Genomic DNA, 25206 nt, shown 5'->3' with positions numbered 1-25206 from the left:
CCAAGCAATGCCAACATCAGAGCCTAAAACACACAACTGGGAGCTCCCAAAACACCACTAATATTTAAGCAAGGTGTTGCGGTACAATGAAAAGAAATTATACCATGCATACTCGGCTAGTACTTCCATCTAGCTAGGAATTGACGTCCCTCATCTACACTTCGCTAAGTGAAAAACTAGGAACTAATCATCACAAATTAAACTCCCATCTCTCCAGTATTTCTTCAACATGCATCTTCCTGCCTGCATATGGGGCTAACTACTATAACTAAATTCCAGATGATCAAAGTCCATGCCTCCCTCCTCAAGAATGCCCCCAAATTCAATCTCCCTCGCCATTAGTTCCTAGCTAGATACATTAATAAAACTTACTACATATAAGCTAGCAATGAAGGTTCTTATATGGCAAGCTAGCTAGAGCTAGAGCTCGAGCTAGTACACTCCAAGATCCACCTGCTGCATGCTCAAATTGAGCATGCATGCATGCACAGACGCAACCGTCCATTCATGTTGCTCCGACCCCGAGGAAATCAATGAAGGCTGGCGCCGGCGCCACGGCTTCAAAGTGAGCGCTGGCGCCCTCTCTTGTAGTCCCTTCAAACGCGGTAGCGGCCTGGTCCGAGACGAACTGCACATCGTGGTGGCCGCCGCCGCCGTCGATCCAGCCGCCGCCCTGCACCGGCAGAGGCACCAGGAGCGGCGGCTCCGCCCCGAACCGTCCGTCGCCGTCACGCCCCACTCCCCTGGCGACGTCCGGCCAGGGGAAGCGCCCGTCGGCGTGCGCCGCGGCACTGGGCCCTGCGATCCATCAGATTAAAGAAGCATGAGACATCGTTATTGAGCGCAGTAATCGATCTGCGACTAATTAAATGAAGTGGCTCTGTATTAACTTGCGTCTCGGAAGGTGCCAATAGAAACGAGAAAGCGATGCTGCAATGGCAGACAAAATCAAGATCCAAACAACGCAGAGAGAGAGAGAGAGAGAGAGATCTTATGAGCGAACAGGAGAAGTGCAGCATTGATGGCGGCATAGCCTTGGCACGTCAAAGGGTTCACTGCTCGCTGCTGCACCGTGCGACTCCCTGCTTCTCTCTTTCTCTCTCTCTGCGAATGAGTGTGTCACTGTGCGGCGACATGCAGTGCGCGGCACTGTTGGGTGCTGCCCTCAAAGTCCAAGTCCTCCGGCCAGCCGCTGCCTGGTCTTCGATGAGATCCCGCAACGCTAGCTTCCTGTTTCAAGCGAAGGCATTTACGCCGCGGGGCTGGCTGCCAGCGGCCCCCGTAGAAATCTTTCACGTTGCAACACGGCACCTAGCTAGGGCACTATTGTAACTCGGCATCTCGAGTTTCACCCGGCTGAGTCCACAGTAGTGTTTGGGCCGGGGTCTGCCAGCCTGTCAGTAGTGTGTGGTGTAGAACAATCAGCTCGGACCGTGTCAGGGCCCACACGTCAGGCTCATCGGAGTGCGAATGCGGTGCTAGCTGCTAGGGAATGGTCATGTAGGTGCTCAGTTGCTCACCGGGGAACAAGCAGAAGCTGGGAGGAGGCGGCGCCTCCTCGGCCGAAGCGGCGCCGGGGAAGGGGAAGCTGCAGTAGTGCGGGAGGGTGAAGCCGTAGGGGTCGCCGAAGCAGGAGGCGTCGTGGGCGGCGGCGGCGGCGACGAGGTGGTGGTGGTGGTGGCCGACAACGGCGTCCATGGCCGCGGCGGATGGCGGCATTGCGACGTCGGCGGCGGCCTCGAGCTTGCGCTGGACGGCCTGGTTGAGCTTGCGGCGGCGGTACGCGGTGGACTGCTCGCGGTACTTGCGCGCCATGATGACGTGCCAGTGGTTCTTGACGGCGTTGTCGGTCCGCCCGGGGAAGAGACGCGCGATCATGGCCCATTTGTTGCCGTAGAAGCGGTGCGCCGCCATCAGGCGCTCCTCCTCCTCGTCGCTGAACGGACGCTTGCTGATCCGGGGGTCCAGCTGGTTGAACCACCGCAGCCGACAGCTCTTCCCTGTTGTGCATTTATATGCATTTGCAGCCAAAACCATGTCAGCTAGCCATCGATCGGTCGGTCGAGCACGGTGGCCGTCCACGGCGACGCCAAGCAGCTCGAGCTATCAGGTTAGAACGGAACGGACACGCACGTACCGGATCTGCCGTCGAGCTTCTCGGCGATGAGGTTCCAGTTCTGGGGCCCGTAGAGCGCGACGAGCTCGCGGAGCTTGGCGTCCTCGGCGGGGCGCCAGTGGCCGCGCGCCGCGAGCCTGGACTGCCCGCTGCTGCTGCTCTCCTGGTGGTCGGCGGCATTGCCGCCGCCGCCCCCCGCGGTGGCGCCCGTGTCCATAGTTGTCGTGCCGGCCGTGAGCACGCGGCCGCCGCCCTTGGACGAGGACGAGGACGAGGCCTGGTCGGCAGCCGCGGATGCCACGCGCAGCAGCCACGGAGGGGGCGGCGACGAGCACGGCATCCTGGCCGCCGGAGACGGACAAGTAGCGAGTGAGCAGAGGAGGAAGGTAGCACGACCCGCACGAGTGCTCGCTCAGCTCACTTTTCTTAAGCAGAAACCCACACGGCTAGAGCTAGAGGACGAACCAGAGCTAGGCTTCTCCCACTCACTCACTCAATCTCTCTCTCTCTCTCTCATCACTCGCGCGCACGCACTCCCTGTCTCTAAAAATGCAGGAGGCCGGAGCTCGTGTGCTTTTCACTGTTGGATAAGCTAGCTGCTGGTCAGTGCAGGAGGGGATCGTCTGTGCTGGCTCGCGGGTCGCCGACACCCATTTATGCGCGCCGGTGGTGACTGCTCCGGGTCGGGGATTACAGGGCAGGGAAGGCGATAGCTACGGGGTTGGGGTGGGGAGTGGGGACGTGCACCAGCATACTTATGATCGGCTTAGAAGGCGGGAATTTTAACCACGTATTCTAACAGGAGCAGTGATGGATACAGGAGCGAAGCGTATAGACTCTACTATTTTTCCTTCTCTACCTCCTCTCTCTCCTTCTTACTTCTTTCTCCTCTATCCTTTCCTCCACCTCTTTCTTTCAATAGGAGGACATTGTCCATGAAATCGTAGGTACACAAATCACACATAAATGTTTGCTACTAGCTTGGCTTAGGATTTTTTTCAAGCAATTTAGAGATAGTACATGACTTGGATGAATTAGCAGAAATGCATTCGATCCGGGGAAGAAGAGAAAAGGCTGGATTAGGCCATAGCCAACGGTTTTTTTTTTGGATGAAAATTTCGTCGTAAAAGAATTTTCGTTTTCTTCAGTGCTCTAATTGTTTTTCTTTACGGTTCTCGTTACGAAGGAATTTTTAAGATCATTTTTTTCAGGGCGAGATTCACTCTCTTTTTTCTTCGTGATTCTGCTCGAAAAAAAACTATCGAAGATGAGAGAAAATAAAAAAAATATATAGTTGAAGATGATCTTAAGAGAGAGCTCTACTCTTTTGGCTGGATGGATATATCATATATGTGGCGGGTATACTCTGAAGCACAGAGCGTGACGTGGTGAGAGCGATCTGCAGAATATTTTACAGGGTGTGAGCGCGGTAAAACGAGGGCTGCAGAAGATCTTACTGCACTCAAGGCTTGTCACTGTCTCAGCTGTCACTGCTGCCATCTCTCATGGCTTTCACCGAGTTTAACAAAGCATCAAGCGTCCCCACCGCACGTGTAGATGTCATCTCACCACATGTGTGGGTTGCAAGGACTCACCCAACCAGACACGGAGACACCAGAGAAAGGAGACTCCTCTCTCTCTCTCCTCAACAGTGAATCGGTACGTCCGAATGTACATGTACATGCGCCAAATTGTTTGGTTTCTTGTACTGTACTCCAGTAAAAAGTGCGTATGTGTACACGGACGCCTTTTGGCCACAATGCAATTTGCAAAGGGAACGCTAAGCTGTGCCAGACGCAGGGGGCTGGGTGGGCTCAAGCCCCCGTACTCGTTGGAACAAAATTGAAAGAAAGAGGTGGAAGGGAAGGAAAGGAAGGAAGTAAGATATTTTTAATGGTTTTTTTTTAGGATTTAGAATTTTTTTACGAAGGAATTTTTTTCTCTTTAACGTTCTGATGGTTTTTTTTTTACGGTTTCCATCTCAAAGGGATTCTAAGGTCATTTTTTTATGATAGGATTCTTTCTCCTTTCCTTTCATGAATCTATTAAAAGAAAAGTTGTTAGAAATGAAAGAAAATAAAGAAAATGTGAATGGGGAGGAGAATTAGAAAGACAACGAAATGAAGAAAATATATTGAAGATGGTCTAAAAAAAGCACAATTAGAAGTGGAAGGAGGAGATAGTCCTTACACTTCGCCCCTTCGTCCTGCACGGGCCAGACCGTCATATATTATTAAACAACAACGAAATGAACCTCGTTAGTGTCAGCTAATCACTACGTTAATTGCTTCGTTACAGCCATTTGAAATGGTCTGGAACTATGGATTGTAGTTCGATTTATACATCAAATGATTTGTAACCGAATCTACTGCGACCAGTCAGAAGAACAATGTGACTACTGATCTACGCAAAGAGTGTTAACAAGGACATACCTTAAAGACACGACATTCTAAACACTTCCCTTACTTTTTCTCTTAACCGTTTTTCTAAGACAAGACTTTTCTCTTGGCTGAATTAATATTTTGGTACGTACTTCGTAAAAGTACTCAAGTGAATAGAGTTTTTCTTAAAAGAAACCAGAGATTGCATGCACCATGCAGTCTTCTCCGATCCAAGGAATCTCAAGGAGCAGGGCACACAAGTCCGAGCGGAGAGATGTAAATTAAAGAGAGGACTGATTAGACAGATGTTCCTCCTAAATTACTAAGGATGTGTTTGGCTACGGAAACTCTCTCGATTGGTTCAGGTAGATTCGTACGATCTTATATAAAAATATGTTTGGTTATTTATATTTATTGTTTTAATATGATTAAGTGAATATAAATATACATATTTATATTGGTTTGAGAGTTTATAACCTGATAGGACAGATGCTAGAGGTCTAAGTCCCCACTTGATTAGTTGGGTCTTCATCCACCCCGCTCCGACCGGGACAATATACAACGAAGCATCGATCAGGGTGGGGCAAGATGGGGCGGGGCACCGGTTGGGGCGGTGAGGGGGAGGATCAAGTTCCGCCTCATCCCGTTCTGTCCCAGAGTATATGTTACATGCACGTTTAGCGAGTTTATTAAGAAGTTTATTATCCTTTTGTAATGAAACTTTTAGTAAATTAATGCATATATGTAATTATTGTTATGTTATGTTAGGTATCGTGAATCTTAGATGTAATTTTTTATTAATTTGTATATTGTGGTGAATATTATCTTCTAATTAAATTTGATCTAGAGTTTTTAACAATTTTAATCGGAGCGAGGCGAGAAGGGTCGGGTCAAAGTCGAGGCTCCATGGGGCACGTAAGGCAAGAAAAAGTTTCACCCAGTCTTGGGTTAGGGTAGGGCGGTCGCGAGGGACATACGGGTGGGTGCAGTGGAGGCAAACCCCGCCCCGCCCCGCTCCATCCAGATCTCTAATAGATGCAGACTTTGTATCCGCTCATACATACAGACCCATTTGTCATTGTCACAAAATCATTTTTATACGAGTAATCAATCATACTCTTAACTCTTGCATTCGCTTATGCAATCTCAGATTCAATCAACCAAATAGAAAACTCAGCTCAGTCTATCCAGACAAATACAACCAACCAAACACTCTTTTTTTTTTAACAAATATGACTTCTCTCAGTCCGCTTATACAATGCAGCTCTACGAAACCTTATCCAGGGAACAAACACACCCCAACAAATCTGAGGGTGATGCTATATTTCTAATGCCTGAAAACATCTTGTTTTTCAGTCGACCATGATCTGTATCCGTCGTCTCTTGACCCGTGCTTATTGTGCTTTCTTCAACTTTCATCCTCCCCTGCCTCCTAGCTAGATCCCCATCTCCTGCCCGCCTATGGCTAACCTCTCTATTTTGAAGCTTCCTGTCTCGGCACCAGCCTATTCATTGGTCATCTTCCGCCGCCCACGGCCGGTGGCGCCCATGTGCCTACCTCTTCCGTTGGGACAACCTCTCTCTCTCAGATGCTTTTCTAAGCCTAGCGGCGAAGAAAGCCTCCTCCCATAACTCTCTTTGATTACCGCCGATCTTCGTCACCTGAGACTAACATCTCGTTTTGAGACGTTTGATCATTAGGGTTCTGTTTAGAATAAAGGAATGCAAAACAGAGAAACGATAAAAAACACAGAAATAAGATGGAGTGAAAAGTGAAAAACTATAGAAATCCAAAACATATGAATGAAAAGTTTAGGTTGTTTGAATCACAGGAACGAGAGAGAACAATTGTTGAAGGGAGAGCGCGACGATCCTACCCATATGGTCGAAATTGAGTGGCATCGCGCCACCACAGGCTGCAACGTCTGCCACAGGCTTTTGGGAAGGAAGAGAAAACCAAAGGTGGGAGTGGTTTTTTCTCGTTCAAGTGAAATCGCATTGTGGCTACAGTACCCCCAGAGGAAAGGGTTTGCTCGATTCCTTTGTTCCAAACGCTCTGCTCGCCTTCCTTTCCACCGTTTTGGTTTCCTTCGTTTTCGCTGTGAAAAATCTTTGATTCAAACGGGGCCTAGGAGGCGTGCAAATCAAATCATCAGCCGCTCTCACGGCCGATCGCGTTCTTAATTGTAGCAGCTGGGTATGTACGTTGGGCAGGCAGGTACGAGTACAAGTACCAACAATAAACAGGTTGCTTGACTTGGTTGATGATCTCCCTGAGCTGAGCCCTGATACCATGGCAGAACATGCATGCCCTCCTCCAGTGCTGTCTGAGTGAGCCCTGCAACCGCTACAGGCACCTTTCTTTTCACCTGGGGGCAGCCGCAGTTGACGCACTGCGCCGCGCCCCTGTGAGCCGGCCGGGCCAGAGCGCGCGCACGTACGCGCGCACGCTCGCCTTCGTCCAAACCCCATCCCGTCATTAGGCCACTCATGAAAAAGTACCATCTGTTAACCCCTCGGATCTTTCTATCTCCACCAACCCATTTTGGATTAGTATATTTGTACACTTTCTCTACGAGTTAGATGTACAAACCTTTACAGCCATTACTACATTCTACGGTTTTTCCAAGATGTATACGTGCAAGTTTCGTAAAAAATACCTTTCGACAAGTACACGAGTGTATAAACCGAAAATAGAAGTACTTATATTGTAACTGACATGGCACGACGCTTGGACGCTCGCTCGTACGTTCGCTCGGTCGGCATGCAGTGCACAGGCGCGTACGCGTACGCGTGCGCGCGCACCCCACGGACCGGGGGGCGCGCGCGTGAGCCGAACCAGCTGCCAGGGTACGTGCTATGCCAAAAGAGAGCCCGCTACTTGGTTCCCATGTTTCCATATGAGGAGCACGGAGGCGCGACGTGTGTGCCTGCTTCTCCTCCGGTGGATAGGTTTGCTTCCAAGTTTTCAAAATGGAGTAGCTTCAATTGCGTATCCATGTGTTTTTAGGGTTTTGAGAGGGAAAAGTCGCAATGTTCATAGAACTCAGCATAGCTCGGTTAGTTGGGAATTTTGTTCTGTGAATGTGGCTGAAATTATATTGGAAATAGAATTTTCCCCCGAGCTAGAGATAAAAAAAGTATAAATACAATACAAACATGTCCCCTTTTTCACCTCTAGTAGTATAGGATCTTGGTCGTGGATACCTCATACCCATACTTGAAGCTCCCTTTAAAAAAAATCTATACACCAACCATTTCAGTTAGATTTATCGTTAGAATATTAATATGAAGCCCGAAATTCCGAGCCATTGGCCAGTCCCGGACGGCCTAGCTAGCTGGCTAGCTCTAGCTAGGGCTTACCGTCCTGCCTGAGAGATGTGCAGGATACAGTACTGCTCAGGCCTATCTGCCCAGTCAGGTACACAGTTCGCGCGAAGCCCATTTATATGCACTTGACAACGTTCGGCGGAGAGACGGTTCACCCTATTACCCAGGGCAGGCACCAGCTTGCACAGCGGACACTAGGCGTCCATCTCCAAAGGCAGGTTCCCAGGAGAGAAGCAGAGAAAAAAAAGTACAGGAAAGCAAGCAGCAAAGGTGATCGTCCCCGGCCCTGAATGAGGAAAAGCGGCACGCAATCACACGAGCAAATTGTTCGGGTGCTGGATGCATGCAGGCAGCTGCCAGTGCATGAATGCGTGCGTGCGAGCGAGCGGACGTGACGTTGAGGGAGGCCGGCCGGACATTTGCCGTCGTCCTGCCCGGCCGGACCCTAGCTTTTCTTTGCAAAGGATACACACTGTTCTACTTCTTTATATATATAATATATATATATATATGTATATATGTAGCTCAAAGATTGACAGGAGTAGCTAGCTATAAACTACTGCTATATAGTACTGTGCTATGTGACTGGCGAGTAGCTAGCTGGGATGGTACCGCGAGACCTCTTGGCTGCTACTCCTTAGAGACGCGTCCGTCTGGGCCATGCCAAGGCATTGTCAAGGACCTAACACCGATTGGTGAATAAATACAGTTCCCTGTAGAGGAGCTGTCACCAAACTGACTTACGCATGCATGCGATGCGACCTAAAAAAAGAAGGGCTGGAAAGGCCGTCGCGTCACTGCGGAACTGCCGTGCATCTAGCTAGCTAGGAGATGCACCTAGGTTTCGGAAAAAAAATGTATTGGAGATCGATGTAGCCATGCATGCACATACCCAGTACACAGCCATGCATCATAACAAAAATAAAAAATAGATAATAAATACTGCTGTATTTAAAAAATAGATAACATATCGATATATTTGTAAATCTAGCATCTGTATTCCGTACTTTAAACACCAAAAATCGATTTCGGTATTTGAGAAAAAAAAACGACGGGCCAACCGAATTGCATTGTTCATCATTTTCGTCACGACATCTGATGTGCCAAATACGATGCACAATGCAGTATTTGGCACATCATGTGTCGAATACAGGTCGGTATGGTGCTGTCGTACCTTCATGTCACGTCGTGTCGCCGCTTTTGGTACGCTGACCGCTTTCACTTTTGTCAGTTTTGATAACACCCCACATGCTCTTGTCCCCGCGTACTCGCATGTCTCAGCCCTTATGCTGTCGTGTTTCGCTATAAGGAAACATAGGATGATAAGGAGACACAACGCTGCGAGACGAGACGAGACGAGCAGCGCGAGCAAAGGAGGAGAGGAGAAGCAGCAACGCGAGAGGAGAATCAGCTCGAGGTGAGTAGGAGCAGTAGATTGTTTAATGGGTTCAATTACATTTGTATAATTATTTGTTTAGTCTATTATATGAATTTGATTATTTGCTTAGTCAGTGTAATAATAATTAGAGTGAATTTGTATAATAGTAATTATTTACTTAGTCAGAATAAATAGATTGTATAAGAGTAATTAGCGCAAATTTGATTAGTTAGTGTAATTAGATTATTTAATTAGTTTAATAGTATGATGGCCTAGTAGTGGCGTAGGCCGATGGCCTAGTACATACATACTCTCTATAGGTGTAAGTAGAGTGTCGTCATAACAAAAGAAATGAGAGAAAAAGAAAAAAAAATTCAGAAAGATTAAAAAACTTAGGTCAGACATAAATATTCAATTAAAATCATAATACAACGAAAATTGTCAAATTTAATTTTTTTAATTAATAATAGTGGTGTGTGTTTGTTTAATTAGTAATTTAATTTACTCCATTAAAATAGTGGTGCGCACCAAATAGCTGCATGACCAAAGAGGTGGTCAGGGATGGGATGTGATGAGAATGATGGATGGATTATTTCATTTGAATTCAATATTGATGATTTAATTAGCATTGTTAGTTACTTAAATATTTAGCATTGTTAAGTACTATACTAGTTAATTTGCATTGTTAATATATTTATTATTTATTAATGGGCATAATTAGTTGTGTATCGCATATAGATGTACCTTTGTTTAGCAGATACGGTATAATTTTCTATATTTGTTAGGAAGAACGTCTTGCAGTTTTACACGTAAGGCTCGTAACAATTCAGAACTGTTAGTGTATAAAGAGTTCGGTTGAGATATCTAATGACCTTGATGGCTTAAAATCACATGTTATGAGCCTTTTGCGTGTGAACCAACAATCTCATATTGTTGTCCTCGAGGATGTGCGGCCACGACTTGTTTCAAATAGCTCGATCGTTATTCATACGTTATTCGAGATGAGAAGAAACAACGCATAGGCTTTGTACTCACGTAAGGTATTGGAGGAGAACATTGATATGTGAGTGTACGTAAATATAGTGCCATGACTAGTGTAAGGTGATGCAGTAACTATCGTAGAAGGGTCAGGCCAGCATGTGATACATGAAGAGGATGGGGGCATATTGGGGAGGGCAGTTCTGGTAGAGACGGAGCTAGAGTGGACCCTTCTGAGGTAGATGCAGGATGTATGGATGATGAAGCCGATGGCAGTGGGGATGAAGAAGTTGCTGACAATGATAACCCAGTACTGACGATCCAATACTTTCGTAGTGCTGGGCTACAAGATTGTGCCATCATTGAGTATAACACCTTATCTAACTGGGGATATCATAATAGAGATATCAAGGTCGGGCAACAGTTTCGTAACAAGTGGAGGTCATCCACTTTATTAGCAACTATGCTGTAATGATAAGAAAGGATCATTCGCGTAGTGACGAAAAATCACATATCCCATGTAATGTTTATAAGTGTATGTAACATCTATACCAGGTTATATGATAATCGTAGTTTCCAAATATTACTGTTTGACCACTTAAAATTTTTATCCTCCCAACATTACTTGACTAAAAATTTACCTACACAAATACATTAATTGAATAATAAAATATCGATAAAATTATGTTGAAACAAATTCACACACGACAAGAAGCAACGTGAGAGATGAAACGCGCCAGCCTATATTTAGCATTTAAGGTGCCGAATATGATACTATGCATCATATTCGGCACTTTAGATGCTGAATACAAGGAGTTTTTAGCACATGAGTTGTCGAATATAGTGAACAGTGACGTATTCGATACCTCCGGTACTGAATATAGGTCAGGTCCATCATTTTCGGTGACTCGGGTACTAAAATCGATTTTTCAGTATTTGAGGTGCCAAATACATATACTAGATTTATAAATACTCGATATATTGTCTATTTTGGAATTTTCCCTGCATCCATCAGTAGTTGTACTCTTCTATTCTATACATGGACGTTGAAGACTTCGATTCAATGTGTGCGGTTGATTATCTTTTTAGATATCATCGTAAGTAGAAAAGTAGAAAACCATGGGAGTTATTTACTAGCAGTTTTTTAAACCAATGGCATCGGACATTATCCATTTCTATTGATATAGCAGAAAAAATTATAAGAGTATAGTCCTAGAAGGCTACAATCAAGAAAAATAAAAACAATATCAAATGCAACAACTAAACAACAAGTAGCTATAGCAACTATACTCGGACGGTTGGACAAAAATACCATAACACGCGCTGACAACTGTAACGAACCACTGCGACCTTACTCGCCACATCACCGAGCACAGGCAACCCTGCACCAAATTTGGTCGCCGCTATGCATGACCAACCGATGTCGCACCACCGTGTCCACTGGCTCCATTGGACAAAGGCCAGCTGCATCGATGGCCTCTTCGTCACCATCAGCACTTGAGTGGGAGTCGTGCCGCAGCGAACTCGCCACCACCATACAGGGTTGCCTACCATAGTCCGGCTCCCAAATGTTGTGTGCCACTGCCCATTGTGGCAAGAATCAGGCACCACCACTGACCCAACCCCTGCCACGTCGAATTCCACCATCCAGGAAACCTAGGTCACCCATCGCCAGACTACACACCGCCATGTGGGCCTAGCCACCGCGGGGCACCCGACCGTCACCAAACTACTACCTACGGGCCGTCCCACGCTAGCTACAGTCACCACCTGGCCACCACCAACGAAGCACCATCTTATCCCAAACGATATGCATGGAACACTAGGTCTTATCTCAAACAATATGTATTTATGAGTGGATGGAATACATTGGTAGCACTGAAGTTTGATTGTTCAAACAGATTTTTTTACAGTTCTTAAAAAGTACTAAGAAATACTAAAATTATAGCTTGAGAGGAGACACCAAAATTTGGTACCTCATGTACCAATATTTAGTAATGAAACAAATTGCACCTAACTCATTTGAAAAATAACAGATGATGGGGATACTCTTCCCGGGGTCATGAGGAAGAAGCTCAACATCATAAATTACTATCTCTGCCACCTCCTCACTAGCACCTTCACTTACTGCTTATCCCACTGTCAATGTTTGGTTGACTTGGTGTTTATGAAGAGGATTTCTTTTTTCCTTTTGTTTGACACGTTTGAGCACTCCACAAAAGGAGTGTAGACCTTGTGTTCTTGTTCATGCTTAATATTGGGTGTGTACTGTATACATTTATGTAAATATTTGACACGGTTGACTTTACTAATCAAAACTTTAACAGTAAATTTTTATCAAATACATATATAAATAGTTCTAAGTACATAATATCCACAGGTACTCTTGATGGAAAATCTAACAATACCATTCTCATTCTACCTAACTAATTGTTTAAATATATTTCTGGTAAAATTTTGAATAGTAAAGGAAAAATTGTCAAGTATTCTAAAACGGAGGTAGTATTGAGGGGTGTTTATAGTAGGTATTTTTGCAAATATTTTGAGGGCACACATATTCGCCCATGCATCTACTCTTCCGCTGGCACTAGGGACGGAAATTTATTAGGTAGATGAGAACAGTTAGAAGTGTTGCATTACATGCATCTGCTTAAGTTTTTTCATTTCTTCTGATGCATGTGCCATACACGCATCTATATCTATATTCATACTTCAATATTTTATAAAATAGACGAGTTATGGTAGATCCGAATAATTTTCACCGTTCATTCGAGTCACTGTACAAAGTTGGATCCCATTCTTCCTTCCAAAATATTTTCAATCTCCCTTTTATTATTCTATATTCTTTTACTTCTTTGAATTGCTATATTCTGTATTAATTCTATATATAGAAAATATATGTGCAGTTGCTATGTTCCAAAACGCTGTCCGTATTGTGTTCAATACTAGTATAGTTCAGCTTACTTTTGAACACTAGTACGTTACTTATGGCTACCTGCTCTTCGTTCTCCACAGTTGATATGTTGTTGCTCTGCATTCTGTGCTAGCTAGTACGTATCTAAGTACATATGTATACCGTGTCTGTGCTCCATACATGCCGTGCAGTACACTATTATAAGTTACTGAAAGTTGCAGAATTTAGATATTTTATATCTACGTGAAAGTACTTCCGACTACGAATGTAACGATGCCATTTTTGTGTCACTGAACATACGTATCTAGTTCAGAAAAATTACGAAATCTATCTTGAAATGTGTGGACGCCTGGTAGAAAGTAGAGCCCACAGAGGAAGTAGAGCGTTTAACAAGTCGAGTGGATTACCGGCTCTGATCACACTCTAGAATTCCATTCATTTTTCCTTTTTCAGAAGTTACTGCGTCGAGTCGATATAATGCACAAATGGCAAGGCCGTCTTTCAGAGAAATTGCCTGGGTCCGAATCCACTCTGACAAAAGAAAATAGCTTACCGATCAAGATTCCCTTATCATAGAAAGTTATAAAAACATCCTTCTCTCAGTAATCAGGAATTATAAAAAGATTATGAAAAAATAATAGAACTGGCCAGTTCTGAAACTATCTGCAAGAGCCTTGCTTCGTAGTTCAGTTAACAGCCATTGCATATGCTGCTTCTTTAGCTACTTGTAGGCCGGTAGTACAAGTAACAAGGACCTCTTTTGGACGCTACACCATTGCTTAGCCGTGACACAGGAAAGGAACGCCCATTAATCCGACCACCTTGTTAAGTGAGATTGGGAGAGACAAAATATTTGCCTCTCAAGAGAAGATCACCACGTGGCCGGGCCATCTCTGAAACCTGATTCCTGACGAGAACCTTGCGTTCAGAATCCTTTTTCACTTTCACTTTTCAGTTTTTCACTCAATTGCGCGGGTGAAAACGATGTTGCCCTGAAGAAAGTTGCAAGGCTCTGGGGTTGCATTGCATGGGAATAGGCAGGTCAGTGGCCAGGTTTAGCAACCCAGGGCGGGCACGCTTGCTGTTGTCCGAACGCCAGGGCAGGAAGACCTGAACAATTCCAGCGTCCACCCATCCAGGCAAGCAGATGCATGCAGGAGCATGAGTGAGTAATTGCATACAAGGGAGAGGGATGGGTAGGGGCAGGGGTAGGGGCAGGGGCGGGCAGGCAGAATGGATGCATGGTCCACATCGATCGATCATCATGCTCAAAAGTCTCCAATCTGTACGTCCACAAACGACAGCCACGCCTCTCACACTTCGCAGCAGCAGCGTGCCACCATTCATGGCTGCTTCCTACAAAACCTCTGCATTTATGCTACTGCCGCCAGCGTTCTCTAACGGCCTGCAATGAATGTGAGGTCGAGCGAGCTCAAGTGAAATGGTTCAGTCATCATGTGTGCTTATGTGGAACACTACTGATCTCTTACCATCAATCTTACTGACTTGCTGTCATGTATGGAAGAGGCTGCTAGATCATTACACTGAAGAGGAACAGCAAGTATACCGTGCTTGGAGGTCTGAAAAGAAAAGCGAGAGAAGGATGGACTGAGGCAGTAAAAGGAAGAACAGCAGAGGGTTAAGTAAGGTAACTGAGGGAAGGAATAGCCGGGCTCCAATTCCGATGGACAGAGGTACAGAGATTTAGGCAAACAACATGTGAGAGAGCTTTGAGTCGCTGTTACCCTGATATGGCCTCTGCATTGCCACCTCTGAGCACAAAATGCAGGCAGCCATGCATGCATCACTCACTGCCTTTTGGTGCTCTAAATTCATCACCTAACACTTGCCCCCACCAGAGCATGCATGCGCATGTATGCAGTGCAGGATTAACAGGGAAGAGTATATAGCAACTGCAATGCTTTCCGGTCCTGCTTATTTCTTGGTGGTAATGCAGAGCACCAGACTTTCATGAAGTTCCATGTTTGGGCTGCTAGTAACAACTACAGTGTCACCTAACTAAGGATTACAACACACAATGGAGCAGCTCATGTCCGTTTTGAGTTGGATGAATATGGGGATTGGGGACAGAGAGATTCACTGAACATGCATTCATGAATGCTCTCCTTCTGCTGTTCTGAATATGGCAGGGTTGCAGATCATGTTAGGAAAATTGGTGGTTTCGCTCACTGGACTATATTCTCTAGGCTGCTAGGAAGCTGCAGCCTTTCGGTCCCTTTTATTATCTATTTATAGCAGTTACAAGTATTGTATATAGCCTTAAAGGCTAGCAACTATTATAACTCATAGCCCTAGTAGCCGACTGACTTGAGCAGACCAAAATTGGACTTGATGCTCCTTCTATGAGCTACAAAAATATCTACTTTTACAGCACACAACTCTTACTGTGTGTTCACACATAAGCAAAATATCTAGCTAGATATGGTTGCTTCACAGCCGAAAAACGTGAGGGAGGTGATCAAGACTTATCTGTCATTCACCCCACAAGTCTTGATACTTCTTCTTGGCCTAGATTTGGGTCATGCCGATCCTTGCGCGTAGCTCCAGAATTGAAGTACGTCCTAATGGCTTTGTTAAGATGACCACTAGTTGTTCAGTAGTATTGATATTGTTGATTTCTGCCTTTCCCTTGTCCACGTAGTCACGAATGAAGTGGTACCGCGTGTCAATGTGCTTGTTGCGCTCGTGGAAGACCGGATTCTTGCTCAGCGCAATTGCTGCCTTGTTGTTCATCTTGAGCTCGAAGGACTCGGCTTCTCTATTCTAGAGCTCTCCCAGGAGACGGGCGATTCACACACCCTGGCGTACAGTGGAGGTGGTTGCGATGTACCCAGCCTCGCAAGATGAGAGAGCTACTACTCTCTGTTTTAGGGAGTACCGGCTGATTGGGCTCGATTCGAGGAAGAAGATGGCGCCCCTTGTGCTCTTGCGAGTGTCAACGTCCCCCGCTATGTCGCTATCTGAATAGCCGACGAGGCAGGCCTCCTCCTCTCCTCTGATGTAGCGAACTCCAAAGGAGAGAGTCCCCGTGAAGTAGCATATAATCCTCTTTACAGTAGCTAGATGCTCTGTTGTCAAAGACTCCAAGAATCTGCTAACATAGCAAATAGAGTATGTGATGTCTGGCCACATGTGAACAAGGTATCGTAGACTACCCACAATGCTCATGTACGTTGTGGAGTCCGTTGCCAGTGCCGAACTCACCTTGCTTAGCTTGAATCATGGCTCCATCGAGACTAGACAGGAGCTGCATCCCTGCATACCAGCAGCGGCAATGATCTTCTCAGTGTAGGTAGACTGGCATAGCGAGATCTCACCTCTGCTTTGCTTGACTTCGATTCCAAGGTAGAATGAGAGTAATCCTAGATCGCTCACTTTGAACTTCATTCTCATTTCTTCCTTAAATCTGTCCACTTCCTTTGAATTACCGCCAATCACCATCAGGTCATCAACATAGACCCCCACAAGGAGTCATCCTTTGCTAACACCGCGTGTGTACACTACGTCCTTAGTGGTGCACCAATTAAAACCGAGGGAGAGCAAGCTTTTTGTCAAGCTTTGAATTCCAGGCACGCGGAGCCTGACGAAGTCCATACATCGCTTTGTCGAGTTTGTAGACCAAGTGCTCCTTTCCCTTGACAGCAAGCCTTGGAGGTTGGGTGACGTAGACCTTCTCCTCAAGGTTCCCATTGAGAAATGCAGACTTCATCTCAAGGTGGTGGATTGTTCAGCTACGATGCGCCGCTATTGCGATCATGATCCTCACGGACTCAAGTCGAGCGACCGGCGTAAATACTTCGTCGAAGTCCACTTCCGTGCGTTAGACATATCCCTTTGCCACCAAGTGTGCCTTGTGGAGGACCACATTGTCGGTGACGTCCTTCTTTAACTTATAGACCCATTTGAGGCCAATGGGGTGGTGGCCGAATGGAGGCTCAATAAGTTGCCATGTTTTTTTTTTCACCGCCCGCAACTCTTCCTTCATTGCTTCGCACCACACCGCTTCTTGATTTGTCTTAGCAAAGGTGCAGGGATCCTCTGCACTTAACATGTGCAATTTGCCATCCTCAGGTACGTGTGCTATAGGCCTTGGCAACTGAGTGTCACAGACGAGCACGTTGTCAAGGCGACGAAAACAAACGAGCATGGAGCTGTTGTGCGCGTCAAGCTGATCCTCAGCATTTGGTGGCGTCGAGGCGAATTCGATGCCAATGCTTGGAGTAGCGATTGGAGTTGCAGGATTGGTCGATGCTTCTAGACTGAATGCACTCGGTCCACCGCAATGATCGCCACCCCTTTCTCCAATCACTATGGGTCCTGGAGATCATGTCACTTGCGTCAAGAGCTCAACCGTGAACTCACGGGTGTGCCAACAATCGCTGGTGACCCGTCTTGCTCTAATTCCAACCTTCCTCCTCGTCAAAAACAAGGTCACAAGTGACATGGACCCACCAGGAAACTGGATCGAGCAATTTGTACACCTTGGCCCCTTCTTTGTAGCCAAAGAAGACGACGGGGAGGCTACGATCTTCTAGCTTTCCTTGATGAGGATTTACCTTCTTCGTATATGCCTAGCACTCGAACATTCATAGAAAGCCGACCGTCGGCTTCTTGTTATGCCAAGCCTCGTATAACATCTTGCCATTGAGGGCCTTCGTTGGTGTGCGATCAATAGGAAGATGGCCGTCATGACTGCCTCACTCTAGAGCTCCATAGGAATGCCACACTGCTTGAGCAGGCTGCGCGTTGTGGCCATGACGATCTGATTCCATTGCTCAATGATTCATTCCATTGCGGAGAGTACAATGCTGAGTGACGCCTCTGAATGCCATGATCAGCACAATACTCGGTGAATTCGACGGAGCTGAATTCCCCGTTGTGGTTGGCCCAGAGAATACGGAGCTTCCAGTCGCTCTCTAGTTCTACCACCGCTTGGAATCATCTGATTGCCGTTGGCACGTCACTTTTCGCTGCCAGCAGCACCAGCCACATGAAGCGGGTGCAGTCATCCACTAAGAGAAGAACCTTCCGCACAGGTGTTGCTGGAGTAATGGGCCCACTGAGATCACTGTGGAACAAGTCCAAAGAACCTTCCGCACAGATCTTCGCTTGCGCTGAGAACGAAGATCACTGCTGCTTGGTGATGACACATGTGTCGCAGAGCTACTCCACATGATCTAGTAGTGGCAGCCCTCACACCATCTCTTGCCTCGCCAATCGCCGGAGAGAATGAAAGTTGATGTGGTCGTACCTCTCATGCCAATGCCAGGCGATGTTATCTCGCCACATAGAGAGGCAGATTGGCCGAGAAACATTGAGGTGAAGAACGTGGAGTCGATTGCGCCCTCAAGAGACTCTGGCTAGGAACTTTTGCTGACAGTCCCAGATGCGCAGCACTCCATCTTCAATCACCGCCTTTGCGCCTTTCTCGTCTAATTGCCCGATGCTTAGGATGTTTCTTCAACCGAGGGATGTAGTACACCCCTGTTAATGCCATGTGTTCACTGCTCCAACCTGTGAACACGATGGCTCTGCAGCCACAAATGTCGACTATCGTCCTATCTCCAAACGGACGGTGTCACCGATGCCCCGATCCAGCTCGACAAAGACCTCCAGGTGCCCCGTCACGTGATTCGTGGCACCTGTGTCGAGGAACCAACCCTCGACATGACTGTCGATTCCGGCGCCAAGATAAGCTTGCGCGCATGGCTCCTCTAGACAGGCATCACTTGAGGCGGGCAAACTCTGTTATGTTAGCATGAATGCTTGTGCTATCAGTAGCACAAGCTCATCCTCTTCTTCCTAGACGAGGTGCGCCTGCTCCCTCCGCGGTTGTCGGTAGTCTTTGGCCGAATGGCCAGACATGTTGTAGTTGTGATACTTATCTTTTGATGCATTGCATGCACCATCCCGTCTCCTTTCATTTGGTTTGTGATAACGTAGATTGCTGTGTCGCCGACTGCCGCTGCTAGGCTTGCTGCCGCCACCCAATGTCCCGTGTTCGTGCTGGCGCTCCTTGTACCACGCGAGCCACTCTCCTTCGGTTAGCAGCAGCTTGCCAGATGCTTGCACGCCGCTACTGCCACTAGACTCCAGTTGGTCCTCCATTGCCTTCAGCCTTCCGGTCACCTCCTTAATGGAGAGGGTGGATAGACCCAGCAACGTCTCAAATGACAATGTGATCTGAGCAAATTTGAGTGGCACAACTCGGCGGAACTTCTCAACGACTTTGGATTTGTCGATCACCTCACCGAGTGTGGCTAGGATACCCACAAGACCGATTAGTCACATGGAGAAGTCATTGATGGCCTCGCCATTCTGGAACGCAATTGCTTCGAACTCCTTCCGAAGTTGTTGCGCCTTCGCCTTCCGGACATGATCGACGCTGACTCACATGGTCTTGATGGCATCCCATGCATCCTTCACATACGCTTTAGTGGTGAGCCTTTGAATCATTTCGCTAGGGACCACAGGCAAGATGGCCTCTATTGCCATTCTTTCCTCCTAGACATCCACATCGTCATGTTCCATAGAGTCCCAAAGGCCACGAATTTACAGTATCACCTTCATCGATAGCAACCACTCTATGTAGTTGGTACGAGTGAGGGTGGGAATTGTCGTCGAGCCACCAAGTTCCCTCACAGCCCACTGCACGATAACTTCACATGCATTGTTGTCACGATGTCGTGGTCTGCGCAGAGCTGGTGAAGGCGAGCTTTGACGTTCGTGGCGTGGCGGTATCCTTGATGCTCCACCACGTGGTACTGACCCAAACGCCATGGCTCAAGAGCCTTTTACCCTGCTTTGAATACCAAATGTTAGAAAAAATTGTGGTTTCGCTCACTGGATTCTATTCTCTGTGCTGCTAAGAAGCTGTAGCTTTTCAGTTCCTTCTATTTATTCATACCTGTTACAAATATTGTATATAGTCTTAAAGGCTGACGACTATTACAGCTTATGGCCCTAGTTGCCAGCTGACTTGAGTAGATTTAAAAATTTGCTCTGATACCAATGTTAGAAAAAATAGTGATTTCACTCACTGGGCTCTATTCTCTAGTCTGCTAAGAAGCTACAGCTTTTTAATTCCTATTACTCTCTATTTATAGCCGTTACGAGTATTGTGTATAGCCTTAAAAGTTGACAACTATTATATCTTATGACCTAGTGACCGATTAACTTGAGCGGATTCAAAATTGGACTTGATGTCCTGATTCAGTATACTCCTTCTATGAGCTAAAAAAAAACTTTTACAGCACATAACTCTTACAGTGTACTTACACATAAGCAAAATATCTAGTTAGATTTAACTGCTTTACAGTAAAGAAAACATGAGGAATATGATCAAGACTTATCAATCATATCATATGCCCTTATCGGCAGTGTAAAACGCCGCCCTGGACAATCAACTGATGAAGACATCTTGGACATTTGTACCTGAAGTACTTGCATACACAATTTGCAAGGTGGAGCCAGGTGATGCCTTTAATCACTGATGTCCGAATGCTCAACGTACATAAAAACAAGAACCCTGATGTTTGCAAAGAGAATATTCATACTGACCCCCCCCCCCTCTCCCCCGCGGCTGCTCCCTCGAGCAGATCGACAAAATTCTTCGTCCGCCTTCACTGTGATCAGAGCGCGAATTCAAGCAGTAACCGTTAAACATCATAAATGAACATTCAGATCTGAAGCCTGCGCATATGCTGATACGCGCTGAGCATACCTGTATGCCCTCGGCTCGGGCACATGCATGCGAGCTGCTGACGCCATTCTGGCATGTCATCCTACCTGCACCGCACCTGCAAATTGATCTCACCGATCACGCGCGTCAGGCACAAGCAGGCACTGCGTGCTCAGCGAAACTTTCTCTCGTGTTCGCAGGCCGGCCGGTGTGCTTGCATTGAAGAATCGGACCACCCCGTGTCGGCGTACGTCGCCGCGCGGGGCGCCCGAGCCACGGGTCGATCGAGCGAGCGAGACAAGAGTTGGCGACGATCCAGGAACGACGCGCATACGGCCAGGACGCGCTTGAATGATCTCGCAGCAGCAGCTAACGATTGAAGCTGGATCCTATGCAGCGGTATGATTGATATGCTCGTAATCTCCATCGGTGTAGTTGCCCCGGCCGGCCGGTAGCCAGATAGGGCACCAGCAGGCTGGTCCTGCCTGCTTGAACGCTTTGCATCCGTTCGGTCCCTAACATGCAGGCAGCAGGCTGATGTACGTAGGATCGAAGTCGTTCTCTGAACTTCTCAGCGTTTGTACGCAGTGGTGGACGCGAAGGAGCCAAACAGGAGGCTCATCTAGACCTTTTCAAACGGCCGGTCAGGACGGGTTTTGGGTCGGGTTTTGAAAAGCCCGGCCCTGTCACCAGACCAGGTTTCTAAGCTCAAGCCTGACCCGATATTTGTTTTTCGGCTCGGGTTTTCTCAGGTTTAGACCTGGTTTTAAAGCCTAAGTCTAGCTCGAAAGCAGCTGCATGCCTATTTTTGAAGCCCGAGTTGGCCCATATACTACTCGGGCCGGGTCGGGTTGGGTATGCTAGGCTGAGCTACCCATGTAGGCTCATCCACAACTCTCTTCTTTTTCCTCTCTTTTCTTCTTACTCTCTCATATATGATAAAAAAAAATTTATCAGCCTCCCTTGGATCCACCTGTGTGCGTACATGTACATGTGTCTAACCACGGTAATCGTGTACATACATATATCGGTACATGCCCAAAGGACGGGTTCATCATGCGTTCGTGCATCTGGGCTAGGGACCTTTTCAGATTTTGGGAATTTAGAGCGGCGGATCGGAGAGCAATGGCATGTTTGGTAGGCATGTCGCGTAGGAATAAGATGGTCCTGCCGTCTTGCGTGTGCACGTCTCATGCTCATGCAACTACAGGTTGTTTTGTGAACCTTGGCCTTTTTGTTTCTAGTTAGTACTATGTAAGATATATTTTGATTTGAAAAAATTATTAAAATAAACTTTAACTATTATTTTTTATAATATATTGTCAATTGCTATAAAATCAATATCATATTAAAAATATTTTGAAATACAGATCTATTGAAATAAATTTTATATATTAATTAAATATGCATAGGATTTGAATAATTATCGATCAAAACTTATAAAATTTATTTTTTTCAAAACAAAATATACCTTACCTTCTTGAACAGAGAGAGTACCGCATAATACGCATACAAGACTACAAGAGTGACATACCAGCTACCTGAAGCGGTGCATGCATGGAACAAGCAGCACATGGCTCCTCCAAGAATTCAGCGCATTGGTGGGGGACCAGTGGGAACGTAGAGTGTCATGCATGATGCATTCATCGTGCGTAGATTGCAGTAGTGATCTATCATACATGCGACGTATTTGCTCTGTGCTTTGACAATGATCTGATCAGCGAAGTCTCCCCGAATGATGCTACAAGAGAGAGCACGGGTGTATATACGTTGAGCATCGCTGGAGGTACAGGCACCAACTGCACGCCGGATCGATGCTGTAGGCCGTAGCGGATAGACGTCAGCACTGGAACAGCCAGAGACCGAGGACGAGCGTCACGCACAAACGTGTGTCGCGTGGGTCGGCTACGTCGATACGTGGGTCGTGGTCCGTTCCCGCCGGAGCCTGCAAGATCTAGCGCGCGCCCCACGCCGTGTGCGACGACGACCACACGGCATGCACGCGGCTCGGCGAAACTTTCTCCCAGGCCGCGCGCATCGGTAACAGCCACAGCTAGCTCGCAAGAGAGGCACGCGGATCTGGGCGGCAAGTGAGATCCTAGTTTTGTTCGCCCGTGGCCTCTTGTGGGCGACGATGGCCACCATCATGACAATGCATGGCAGCGCGCGCGACGCCACGGAGTTATTGCAGCGCGCAGCGGCTAGCTGCTGCAACCAACCGCAGCGGCCGGTGGTGCCGACGCAGGCAGGTGGTGCCGTGGCGGTAGCGTGGTGCTGTCCCATGATTAGCGTTTGCAGGTGGCGCCCGCGCGCGCGCAACGACGCACGGCCTGATCGTCGCGTTGCGACTTAAGTGGCGGTCGCGGTCGTCGGCGGCGTCGGTGTGCGCCCAGGCGCTCGCCGCCTCGGATTCAGAGCGGAATATCCCTGACGCTGCAGGGGATTTAATCCTTGATGACAACGAGCGGCAGTCCCGGCAGGCCACAGAGACGCAGGATTGGTGCAGGTTTGCAGGTAGCTTGCAGGAAGCTGCACGCAATTTGACACGAGGCCAAGGCAGATGGATGTGTGTCAGTATGGGTCCGGCTGATTTGGCTTGACTTGGGGGCCAGCCGGGATGGCTTGCTTCGTTTAACCCGCCGTTGCTGCCCTGCATAGCAACTAAGGTCGGGCCGACGGTTTGCATGTTGCACACGACATGCATGCCCTATGTTTGGATGAAGCTAGCGTGATTACAGGTGAATTTTCTGACCTGTCAGGGCTGCAGGGATATGAAGCATTAAATCAGGCGAGGCACTGAATAAATGCATTCAATATAGAGATGGAGAGCTGGTACTCCCTCGTGTCATAACATGAGGTACGTTTCGGACATATCTCCAGTATGGATATCTTTCTATATATGTAGATTTATCTCACAAAATATTATAGATTTAAAAATATGGAATCATACGTGTAGATTTGTTTTAAAATGTGCTTTATAATGCCATAATTTTATTAGATATCTTAAACATATTCTAATAGAAAATAGTGGTCAAAGTTATGTTTTTGATGTTGTTTAAATGCTCAAGTATTTGTGAAATTTAAGACAGTAGAGGAGTTTGAACAATTAACATGAAATACCTTCTTACCCACGTATTTGGATTTATTGGAGCCGGGGAATCCATATCCTTGAAGATGCATGGTTTCAAAGGATTTGGATTCCCAGGTTTCATCATTGCAAGATTAATTTCCTCTATGTAGTATTATTCCCTTGTTCTTTCTTATTCGACGTCTTACAATTTCGTCTCTTTAAACTTTAAAGTTTGACCACTATGTACGTTTGGAACTATCAATATTGGCTATGTTGCTAGTATAAGAAAAGCTTTCAGCATAGAGGAACATTTTCATTACTCTAGTCACGAAACTTGTCTTTTTAGATGTACATCAAGTCAAACTTTCGAAGGTTAAGTCACAATATATTTCTAAATATTTAGGTTAGAAGAATTAAATTCAAACATGTATATTGGCCTGAAAAGTACTTTAATAGTATTATAATTCTCCTATATTTTAAAAGTATATATCAATTGAAATTAGTGGCCAAAATTGCATTTGGGAGACTGCCACCAGCACGTCCATCTCATGGGCCTATGGTGACACGGGCTCCAAACGAGCAACACGGCCTGGAAGACGGTATCAGGCTAGCAGCCCGTCCCTCGGGCATAAAGGAGCCCAAGTCGTCCGCGGGAGGCGCGGCATCTCTCGCCCGCTGCAAGCGGCCGTCCCGCGCGGCTCTCGAGCCTCGCCAGTAGCCAGAGTTTTTTTTAATATATTTTTTCAATTAAATATTTAAATAAAAAGATTCCTGTTGGTAAAATTTGTAGAAATAGGCGCTTATCGTCCTGCAACCCTTTCAGAGAGCGGTAATAATGACCACGGTGGCAGCGCCACCTCTTACCGTCCTCTAAAAAGGCGAGTAGGGGGTAACCGCCCTCCTAGAGAGCGGGTAGGTCCAGATATGGTGAAATCGATTTGTTTTCTTAATTTTACGTTTGTATTGATCAAATACTAAAAATAGTGTATATTCGTTCGGTGAAAAATATTTGAATTGATATGTTGCAAATTTTGGATCAAAATGGTAAAAAAGTGGCCAATACGGCATCATGAAGTAGTGATATTTTGGAAATTCTGGATCGTTGTAAATTTGTCGATATTTGATGTAAAATTGTATCAATAATTTTTTAGTGACGTATTGTTGGGAGGATGCAAAATCAAATTTTGTGAACAAATTATAGATGTGAAGCACTTGTAGCATATTACCCGGCATGGAGGTTACAAACGGCGACAAACATTACATGGGACATACGGTGTCAAACATTACATGGGACCCTAACCACGAAAACACGACGACAAAAAATGGTGGCATATACG

General features: G+C 46.5%; 1 protein-coding gene across 1 annotated transcript; it reads right to left on the bottom strand.

Annotated features, from left to right (window-relative positions):
* Nucleotides 1–40: 40 nt before the first annotated feature.
* LOC133895727 (transcription factor CSA-like) lies at nucleotides 41–2728 on the bottom strand. Its single transcript, XM_062336223.1, has 3 exons — nucleotides 2138–2728; nucleotides 1521–2000; nucleotides 41–798 (listed from the first exon to the last, which is right to left on the bottom strand). The coding sequence occupies exons 1-3, from the start codon at nucleotides 2454–2456 to the stop codon at nucleotides 506–508; spliced, it is 1092 nt and encodes a 363-aa protein (XP_062192207.1). The 5' UTR covers nucleotides 2457–2728; the 3' UTR covers nucleotides 41–505.
* Nucleotides 2729–25206: the final 22478 nt, after the last annotated feature.

This window comes from Phragmites australis, chromosome 16 (genome assembly GCF_958298935.1).
Source record: "Phragmites australis chromosome 16, lpPhrAust1.1, whole genome shotgun sequence".
Lineage (NCBI taxonomy): Eukaryota > Viridiplantae > Streptophyta > Magnoliopsida > Poales > Poaceae > Phragmites > Phragmites australis.
This window is presented reverse-complemented; position numbering and strand designations above follow the sequence as displayed.

Bases quoted from the DNA above. Each gene is read 5' to 3' on its own strand.
- LOC133895727 (XM_062336223.1), bottom strand. From the start codon at position 2,456: ATGCCGTGCTCGTCGCCGCCCCCTCCGTGGCTGCTGCGCGTGGCATCC. The intron at 2,001-2,137 runs GTACGTGCGTGT...AATGCACAACAG, and splicing joins GAAGCTCGACGGCAGATCCG to GGAAGAGCTGTCGGCTGCGG. The intron at 799-1,520 runs GTGAGCAACTGA...GATGGATCGCAG, and splicing joins CAGCTTCTGCTTGTTCCCCG to GGCCCAGTGCCGCGGCGCAC.